At 55.7% G+C, this 10,179-nt stretch overlaps 2 protein-coding genes across 4 annotated transcripts in view; one reads left to right on the top strand and one right to left on the bottom strand.

Moving 5' to 3' along the window:
* The window catches only part of KCNK7 (potassium two pore domain channel subfamily K member 7), a 7,741-nt gene extending 1,672 nt beyond the window's left edge, over positions 1 to 6,069 (top strand). The window contains exons 2-4 of the mRNA XM_044448361.1: positions 8 to 167; positions 4,482 to 4,877; positions 5,888 to 6,069. Coding sequence (XP_044304296.1) covers positions 8 to 167; positions 4,482 to 4,877; positions 5,888 to 6,069 — 738 coding nt within the window. The remainder of the gene's footprint in view (positions 1 to 7; positions 168 to 4,481; positions 4,878 to 5,887) is intronic.
* Positions 6,070 to 7,496: 1,427 nt separating this feature from the next.
* Positions 7,497 to 10,179, bottom strand: part of EHBP1L1 (EH domain binding protein 1 like 1) — a 35,833-nt gene continuing 33,150 nt past the window's right edge. For all 3 annotated transcript variants that reach the window (XM_044448660.1, XM_044448661.1, XM_044448663.1), the window contains 2 exons: positions 10,039 to 10,153; positions 7,497 to 8,479 (listed from right to left, as the gene is read on the bottom strand). In XM_044448660.1, the coding sequence (XP_044304595.1) occupies positions 8,392 to 8,479; positions 10,039 to 10,153 (203 nt within the window). In that variant the 3' untranslated portion in view covers positions 7,497 to 8,391. The remainder of the gene's footprint in view (positions 8,480 to 10,038; positions 10,154 to 10,179) is intronic.

Genomic DNA, 10,179 nt, shown 5'->3' with positions numbered 1-10,179 from the left:
GGCCGAGCACGGCGCCTGCCTGAGCGAGCGGCGCCTGGCCGCGCTGCTGCGGGGCCTCCTCCGCGCCGGCGCCCACGGCGTGTCCGGCCTGGGCAACGCGTCCGCCGACGAGAACTGGGAGTTCACCTCGGCGCTCTTCTTCGCGGCCAGCGTGCTCACCACCACAGGTACCGCGCGGGGGGGGGGCGCCCGCTCCTCCGCCCCCGGCGCGGGGGGCGCTCCGTGGAAGCCGGGCTGCCCCCTTTTCAGGCCAGCGACACGCCGCGGGAGACGCGCGATCAACGCGTTACGCTCCCGATGTAAAAAAGTGTGCTTGACGCTGCAGGCTGGGACAGAGGAACGACCCGGGGGGCATCCTAGGAGCGAGGCGAGGGCTCAAAATGCAGCGAGCGCTTATTCACAGAAAGGAAAAGTCTAGAATGCCTTGAGAAGGCTTGCAGGCTAGATGAATCTCCTCCGTAACGGGGAGACGTCCCGAGGACAAAGGCAGCTGGCTTGAATCTTGGGGGGCGGGATGGGCAGCCGCCGGTGAAAAGCCAAGCGGTGGAAAGGGACAGCTGGGGGCACACTGAGGACTTGCGCCGTGCCATGCCCAGGACTCTGCATGCGTCAAAGTGACGCACGAGTCCCGCTGCCCGTTTCCTTGCAACGGGTTTCCCAGATTTGCCCAGAGCAGGGAGAACAGATGTGCAGCCCTTTCTCTGCTCTTGGAGGTCCTACAATCCATCACCGCTGGCTGTGCTGGCCAGGGCTGATGGGAACAGTGGTCCAACATCTGGATAGCCCCATGTCTCCCAGAGCCAGCTTATCAAGACTTTTAAATCAGTGCATAGGGCAGGACCATTATACATGCAAACGTTTAAACAAAATGCAAACACACATGCCAATAAAAACCCACACCACCACGAGCCCAGCAGCTCAGCTGGGCGCTTTGAGATCGGGAATCCAAAATGGGTGTTTGATTTGGACTCAGGAGACCTGGATTCCAGGCGACGCTCAGGCATGAAGCGGCCTGGGTAACTCTGGGTTATTTGCTGACGCGGGTTAACCTACTTCACAGGGTTGTTGTTGTGAGGATGATAGAGAGAGGGGGCGAAGGGCCATGTGAACTGCTTTGGGTTACTTGCAAAACGAAAAAAGGATGGGATAGAAATGCGATACCGAAGGAGGAAATTTAGGGGGGGATCTACATAGCTGCGGAAAACTGTCATGCTATCGACAGACGCATAGATTAAAATTTTACCCACAAACGTCAGTATCATAATGATAAAATAATGTATAAAACATAGCTAAACAAAACAGCAAGTCAACAGAAATTGAACCAACTTTGTAACAATATAAAACAGTTAGGGAGAGACACAAAAGACGTCACAACCGAGTAACAACCCTTGTAATTGGAGACAATTAATTTTGCTCCTAAGGGCATTTTGACTGGATGGGTTTCTTCAGTGGTGGATTTGCAAGACTTCAAGTCTCTGCTTTAGCATGCATGCAAAAAATTCAATTTGCAAACTCAGAGCCACGAAAAGGGAAAGCGGTTCTTTGCATCAGCACCAAGTTCGAAATGTATCCACAATCCACACACTTAGCTGACTCACTAAGTGAAGTTGGTCTGCCTCCAGGGAGCTGGGCGCAGGAGCCACTTCCACACTGGGCCGCAGCACAGAAAGCACGCAGCCAGACGGGCAGCCGAGAGAGGGAAGGCCCTGATTCCGCAGCAGGAAATGCCAGGCGCGTTCAGCCCAGGCCAGCACATCCGGCTGCTGCCCATCCGAGCGAGCAGTCCAGGCTGCGTGAACCGAGGACCCGACTCGCCCTGCGCCTCCGCCCGCCCGTGCACCCGGAGGCACGCCCGGTGACTCACACGGGCCAAGATAAGCCGCCCGGGCGCACCCCTGGTCGGCGCGGCACCGCCTGGAAGGCACACAACGCCGGGACCCACAACCTGGCGCGCGACGCCCCTCTCCCTGCTGCGCGCTGGCAGGAAGCGGGCTCTGTGTGCCGGGAGGCTGCGTCGCCCCGGCGTCTCGGGGGACACGCGTCTCCCGATCGCACATGCAGCCACCCAAAGCGGGCCGGGCAGGCGGGCGGGCGGCCGCCCCTCACCACCGCCACCTGCCCAGCTATGCCCCACGCGTGCCAGGCGCCCCCACCGAGGCACCAGCAACGGGGCAGAGGAAGGGGCGGGCGGGGGGCGCCCAGAAACTGCCCATCTGCCCGGCACTGCTGGCCCAGGCGGGTCGCTGCCCCCCAGCGCTTCGAGCCGCTGCCCCGCATTCCGGGTTTTGATGGCTGGAATGTGTTTCGAATGGGCAGAAATGATGAGCTGTGCAGAAAAAGCTTCTCAGAGAGGGCTTTTCTAAGTCGCCCCTCTTAATGGAACTTGACCCCTTACTAGGGTTATGGGAGTACACCGGTACAGGGTCAGGGTTGGGAAAACCAGGTGTCCGGGCATGGTTTAGGTGGGGAGTGCCGCAGCAGGTCGGGCGCCCCCGGCCGGGCTTGGAGGGCATGCGCGGCGCCCTGGGGCAGCCCGGATCGGGACCGGGGGCAGCGGGGCTGTGGAGGCAACGGGGCGCACGGAGGAGCACGGGGGCGTGCAGACGAAGCCCTCTCCCCCTCAGGCCCGTCTTCCGTGCACCACAGGCCTTGCCCAGGAACATGGGCTCCCAGCACACGCGGGCTCCCGCACCGAGCTGGCTGCCAGGCAAGATGGTCTCCTGAGCTCCTCCTAGGCCTTTCCGGGGCTTCTAGACCCGCTTACCCAGAGGCAGCTTTCTTTCTACAGCCGGCCCTTAAAAATCCCCTGCGTGCATTTGTGGAAGGCACAAGCGTCGTGTCGTCTTGTGCACACACAAACACACACACACACACACGCCTTACACAGATCTCCGTTGTCATAAAATAGCAACTGCCGCGAAAGGCGGACTCCCCAGCTAGAATCCCAAGGCCTTCCTGCCAAGCTAGTTATCTGACCACGTGGAAGGCAATTTTCAAATAATTCTAGGCTGCCTGCCTTCCACTTACTCAAGCCGAGTAAGTAAACACAGACCCGGATCCAGAAGTTAACTGCTGTGGGTGTTAACACAGCTAATGCACTCCGTGATAAACGGCTAAGTTTTGGGGGCTGGCGAAGCAAGAGCCTGTGAACTGGTAATGCTCCTTTTCTGCCAAATATAACACGAAACGGAGGAAAACCTAAACATTCCTGCAAAGTCTCACCATAACAAAAGCCAAGGGTCATTTCAATCCATCCATACACAAAAATGCCCAGTTAAGCACTACCCTGGAAAGAAAGGTGGTATTTTCTGCTATACTTCACACAGATACGCTCGTGTTTTCACTGCAGCAAATTTGAAGAATACATTTCTCACTTACGGTGCATGTTACCCTCCATACTCAGAATTAACCCATAGAAAGCCCTTCATTGTATTGCTTCTCATTCATTTTATTTCAGTCTCTTGTGTCTATGTCTATGCCTATATATATATTAACACGCCAAATAATGCTAAAGACACAATCCCAAAGCTGAGACAGAAAAAAAAGCTTCCAGCTCCCAGCTGACTGTTGGACTACAGACCAGGGACAACCTGTTCTAGACCTCTGGATAATTTTAGGCCAGCCACTACTTCTTAGTCTGGCCTACCTTGCAGGGCTGTTGGTGAGAGAGATTCTGTAAGCTTCTGGGGATCCCTTGCAGGAAAAAGGTGGATGGAAACCTAATAAATATTCACTGTTGTTCTGTTATATATTTAGTGCTACAGACCTTTTAATCCATTATTTGACCCTTTAAAAAAATTATATTCCTTTCTTTGCCCAGCTGAGAGTTGGATTGCAGATTCAGGACCGACTTTTTTTCCTTCTTTAGTAATGATTTTTTTTAGAGGGGAATTTTTATCGCACAATAAGCAATACATTAAAAAAGAGATATCTTCTTCCGTTTGGGCCAAATGCACCCATTTCTCCTAACACTTCCAGCTGCTTGCCTCTGGATTCATCTTAGGTTCAAGCTTGGTAACATCTGTGCCTTTTAATACGTGGCAGCCAGACGTGGACACGGCCCTCAAAGCACACGCAGCCCAGGCCAGAGCCAGGCGGTTCACGGTTACGTCTCATGTCTGGGCTAATCATGCAGAGCAAGGCACATTGTCTTTTCCCCGAGTTCAGAACAGGTAGATGGGTCGCCTCGGCCGAACGATCACAAGAGGCTCTGCTCGCCTCACTCCGCACCGCGGCAAATCGGATTTTGCAGGACACAAAACTGCAGGCAAACGGATGCCATTACATTTCGGCGAAGCGGCTTCCCTGTGCTTGCCGGTCAGCGCGCTTGTGTCTGTGCGTCCAAACGAGGGTGAAGACACAGTCGAGACAAAGGCCTACAGTTAATTCCTGTCTCCTTGTCTCGGCTTGCTTGGGGTTGCACCTCAAGGTGTCGTTTTGTGGCAGCGGCTGACGCAGTGTCCCTCTCCTCTCCCCCGCAGGGTACGGGCACACGGTGCCAGTCTCGGACGGGGGCAAAATCTTCTGCATCCTGTACGCGGCCGTGGGCATCCCCATGACACTGGTGCTCTTGGCCTGCCTTCTGCAGGCGCTGATGCCGGTCCTGAGCTCCCGGCCCGTCCGGTACGTCCAGCGCCGGTGGGGCCTGCCCCTGGCCCACGTGGCGCTGGGCCATGCGCTGGCCCTGGGGCTGGCCACCCTGGCGCTCTTCATCCTCATCCCAGCCATCTGCTTCTGGGCGCTGGAGGACCACTGGAACTTCCTGGAGTCGGTGTACTTCTGCTTCATCTCCCTCAGCACCATCGGCCTGGGAGACTACGTGCCCAAAGGCCGTTCGGGGCCGCTGTTGCACGAGCTGTACGAACTCAGCATCACCTGTAAGCCACCTGGGGGGCGGACACGGTTGTCTGGGCTGGGAGCTCAGTGGGTGCGTGGCGCATTTCGGGGAAGGGACGGGCTCCTTTCCAAGTCCGCCACATCAGGCTCGGCAATGGACCCGCCGTGGCCGCCAGAAGGGAAGCCAGGCCTGGCACCGGGGGCCCACGGTCGAGCTGGGTGCATGCCAGGGGGTGTGCTTACGGAAGCAAGCTTGGCTGCCTATTCCTGGGGAAATGGATTTCCTGGGGAAATGTGCCACTGAGCATGCTTAGAGGGCTTTTTAAAGAATCGGGGTAGGTAAACATTCCAATGGCTGGATGAAGTGGCAGAGAAGGGCGTCCGCAGAATGCGAACGGTGCATTTCATCACGCAAAGGAAAAGCCCCACGAAGAGGAGTCCAACCCCATTCGGTCCGCAGTCGAAACCTGGCCAGCCGCACCCTGACGCCAGAGCGCCCAGATCCCGGTGCTTCTTCGCTCCGGCCTTGTCCCAGCTCGGAGTGATCCCTTTAAGGGGCGAAATGCAGGAGAGCAAAATTCCCATAGATGGAGCACTGCTGCCCCCTGCTGGAGCACTCTGGGCAGTGCCGAGAAGCGCCTTTACCTCCCAGGACCAAATCCCGCTTTGCATTCCCCTGACAGGCAAAAGGGGTGGAGCCAGAGCCCCCCCCCCGGGGGGGAGAAAAATACAAACTTATTATGCCTTAAAGCTCTTAGCACTGGTAGAGGCATTTCATTCTTTCAGAAAGGGGGAAAACCTCAGGAACATTTGGTGGTTGGGGAAGGGGGTGCCCTTGTGGGGAACCCCTGCAGGGGCTAGATTGAGACCCCAGAGGGTTGCATTTGGTCCCTGGACTTGGATTTCTCTGCCCTGCACTGCGTGAGCAACAAGCACAGCTTTCGAATTTTACTATTTTGTGACCGAATAGAGGAAATGAGAATGAAAAGCACAGGGAAGTAACGTGGTTTTTCCTGATCAGCCTTCCGTTTCTCCCCCGCCTCCCCTTTAGGCTACCTGCTTGTGGGTTTACTGGCGATGCTGCTGACCCTTGAGACGGTGTACCAGCTACGAGAAGTCCGTGCTCTGTTCGCCCTGTTCGCTCCCTGCCGCAACCTGGCCCAGGAGGACGATCAGCAGGACATCTTGGCACAGGACGAGTTTGCCTTGGCCACGGTGTCGGGGTCCCCTTGACAGCGCCGGAGGGGAGGTGACCCCCCCCCGAGCAGACACCCCCTTGGGCTCCCCACCAAACTGGCCTCTGCTCAACCGAAAAGATCGTGGGCTGCAGATGGGGAGGAGTCGCTGCCTTCCACGCAGACTGCCGATCTCGTGGGAGGGCTGCAAATCCCCGCTTGAAACCCCGACCATTCATGCTGCCAGACAGTGTGGGCAGTGCTGGGCTGGAGAGGTGGTTTGTCTTAGCCTAAGGAGGACTCCTGGTTGGGGACGAGGGTGAGGAATGGAATCACAGAGCGGTAGAGTTGGGGGAGGCCAGAGGGCCATCAGGTCCAGCCACCGGCCCAGTGCAGGAATCCCAAGCCAGACCGTCTCTCCAGCAGCCTTCCAGGCGCATCTTGAAGGGCTCCAGTGCGGGGGAACCCGCAGCCTCCTTCAGTCAGGGTCCCCCGTTGTCATGCTGCTCTCCCAGCCAGGGAAGGCTTCCCGCTATCTAGCCGGAATTTGCTTTCCTGCAACTCGAGTTCGTTACTCCACATCCTGCACTCCGGGATGACCGAGAGGACAGCCTGTCCCTCCTCTTTGCGACAGCCTTTCGGATCCTTGCAGAGCGCGGCCCCCTCCCCCCTCAAGCGTCCTCTTCTCCAGGCTGAACTTGCCCAGTTCTTTCCGTCTCCTTGCAGGGCTCCGCTTCCGGTCCCCGATCACCCCTGTTGCTTCCCTTCCAACGCTGCTGCTCTTCTCCCTGCCTTTCTCACTTTATCCATCCGAGTTCGGATGGGGGTTACACTGCCCTCGAAAATGCAGTGTTGCAGCTAGGCCGGGACTCAGCCCTGATCTGGGTGGCCTGTCTCCATTTCTAGAGACGTCTTACGGTGGGACCCGCTCAAGCTGCATCCTGTCGGGGTCCTCGCATGAACTGCCTGCTCTGCCCTTGAAAACTGCTCGGCACTTCAGCCTCTCCAGCTCAAGGGGCTGAGCGGGCCCCGTCCCACGCCACACAATCCTGCTTGCAACAGCGATCTTTCCACCAGCACTCTTCCAAAGCGCTGATTATAACCTATCCAACGCTGGAGTCTCTGGACGAGGCTAACTGACAGACGGCCGCCTCGCTTAAGACATGACAGGTTTTAAATCTCTGGAAAGGCCCGTCTCCCAGCCCAAGCAGCACTGGAGGCATGCTTTGTGGGGAGTTCAACAGAGGTCCACGTTGGGAGATCAGCTTTCTGGCTTTAGGCCTTGCTCTTTCATCCCCCGCACAAACGTCGAAGCTCATCCTGCATTTCCTGGTTTTCTCTCCCACTCTCAGTTCCTCAGCAGCTGCAGTTCATTATCATTCCGTGACCGACACCTTTCAAGTGATAGAGCAGTGTCTCCTTTTAGCTTCCCCAGTTAGCATTTTCCCTGCGCTTGTCTGCTCCACAAATCCATTTCCCACACAGTGTTTTTTCGCTATATTTATTGCAAACTCTGGTACAAATTTAGTGCAAGTAACCTCGAAGGGACTGGGCTTGGGGGACCAGGAGGTGTTGCAAACTGAGAGCAAACCTTCCTGGGATTTTTTGCATCTGGTTGCAGGAGCCGAGAAGGCACGTGGTGGCGACTGTACCATCATTGTCAACAATGATCGTTAAAAAATAAAATACGGTAAGAGTAAAAGGCAGAACTCACAGAAGTTTTTCAAGCCAGCGTTCTGACGGGTGCAGATCTGGAAAGGGGGCACCCGTTTCCAGAGCCAAAGGAGCAAGCATTCAAGCACACACACACACACACACACAAAATAAATAGTTTAGAGAGCAATGATAAAAGGTGCTGCCCCTTCTCTGGGTAAGTTGGGTACGTGGCAAAGGTGGGCCAGGCTAGGCTCCTACCTTTGCCCAAAACATCAGGAAAAGGGGGGAACAGGATCCTGCTATGAAAACCAGGCAAGGCTGAGCTCGGTTTGACCTGAGTCTTCGTAGTGGCTTGCGACCAGATTTTGGAAGCCAAGTGCCAATTTTCGGAGGGGACTACTGCAAGCCAAGCAGCAGGGATCGGGGCTGCGGGGACTGGCGTGCTCCCTGGCTTGCCCGAGCTTTGTGGCAGTTCAAAAGCACTGCTTTTTTAAAATGCTCCCCCTCTCTGCAGCAAGAGGGAGGCGGCAGGTTTGGACACCAACGTACGTGCTGAAAAGAAAGCCCCGCGAAGCTTCTTTGGCACGAAGAGACAAGCAGCCGTGGGTCCCAGCAGAGGACGGCTAAGGGGGGCGGCAGGGAGCGCCCTTCCGAAGGGCCTGGGGTGAGGCCTGGGGTGGCCTCGGGGGGCGAAAGGGGAAGAGGAAGGCTGTCCTGGCCCGCCTCAGCTGACACGGCACTTCTCTTTGCGGCTGAGCTTGTGGCGCCTCTGTTGCAATCCGCGCTCCAGTCTGGCGTCCTCTTCCAGGGCTCTTTTTTGGGGGTGGAGTGGGGGGAGAAGGGGGGGAGATTCAGGGAAGGTGGGGAGGAAGGAACAGGGAGCGAAAAAAAACAAGGTTAACCCCTTTTCTGTGACGAGAGGCAGTTCTTTTAGCAGAAATCGCACTGCGGCAAACAAAACACCCGGACGATCCTTGTGCTTTTCGTTCTGGTTGGCAGCGGGATGCTCGAGGAGGGAACCTGTCGGCCGTCGGTCTTGCTGTGCCCACACGGACAGGCAGTGACTCTCCTGGGCTTTCAGGCAAGGTTCTGTCTCGAGATGCGGGGACTGAATTCGGGACTCTCCGTACTTGGGCGGTTCCCAGCAATCACAAAAGGGAAGGCGTAATGCCAGAACAAAGGTGCACTGACGGCTTCTAAAATATGGACTGGAGCAAGCGAAGCCCAGTGCATCATATCCAGGAAAACAATGCTGCCGGTGTCGCTTTTTTCCTTCTCAACTATTTACAAAAAGCTTGCCCGGTCCTTGATTCGATTCTCTTGTTTGATGTCACAGAAACATGGCAGGAAGCTGAGCTTTGCTTTTGGGGGAACAGAAGTGCTCTTTGCTGCACCAATTCTCCGCGTGGCTTTCCCCCGAGTTGCTGCTAGCGAATTAATCCTCGCAGCAGTTTTATTTCCCAGTAACCTCTCAGCTTTTTGAACATTTGCCCTTCTTTGCACACAAGCTTTCTGTCACCCTAAATGAATTGTCCGGTTTCCTAGTGGAGGCCAGAACTTTGGTGAGGAAGACATTCAATTTGGAGCGGGATATGGAAAGGGGGAAGAGGAAAAACTACATTCGTTCTTGATTCTCCACAGCTTCTCTTTCCTCACAGCATTTGTACGAAAGAGAAATAATTCATGAAACAATCTTACAGGAAAGGGTGGAATACATTAATGTCAATGTTCTAGTCCTCATGGTCAAAAACTTCTCACCCACTGCCCCAATTATATCGCTCCTCTTCCGTCGGTGTCCCCATGTTTATACCAGAGAATGCCTAGTCTCCCATATGTGTAAGTTCTTCTATCCACATCACTCAGCTTCCCCCTGCTGCCCCAAAGCTCCTTCATCACCTCCGGCACACACGCTGTCTGTTCTGCAGAGGGATATGAGTGGGGCAACAGGCATTCCTTCACCCTGCCAGATTATTTTTCCTCTTCCCTTCCCATCCCCTTTCCTTGTGTGCTGTGTCCGTGTTAGAGTTTGAAATGCAAGCAGGGACTAGCTTGTTTTACGGAAGACACGTAAACCATTCTGGGAGCCCTTCTGGCCCAAGAGCAAGATAAAATGCTTTAAATACATGAGTGAGAATCCATTAAGGAAGAAGACACAGAATTGTTGCGTTGTGTCTTTTGATGCCTGCACTGTCTTTTGAGCAGGGGGGGTGGACTAGAAGGTTTCTGAGGTCCCTTCCAGAACTACGCTTGAAGCCACCCACCTGGCAGCACCTCCTGCCTCTTGGGGGGGGGGGGAATGAGAAGCACCCCCCCTGCTTTTATGCCCAAGTGTCCCTCCGCTTTATGCTCAAGAGCAGAAAAGGGGACTCACATCCTCTCCTTGATGTCCAAGTCTCTCACCAGCTCATCGCGCTGGTTCACCAGGGACACGAGCTCTTTGAGAAGCATCTGCTCCCGCTGCTGCTGAACGTCTGTCTTCAACCAGTCTGCGGGGGGGGGGGGGGGGGGGGGG

Source organism: Varanus komodoensis, unplaced genomic scaffold, assembly GCF_004798865.1.
Source record: "Varanus komodoensis strain SLA01 unplaced genomic scaffold, ASM479886v1 scaffold55, whole genome shotgun sequence".
NCBI lineage: Eukaryota > Metazoa > Chordata > Lepidosauria > Squamata > Varanidae > Varanus > Varanus komodoensis.
The sequence above is the reverse complement of the archived record's forward strand: the minus strand, read 5'-3'. Positions and strand labels throughout refer to the sequence as shown.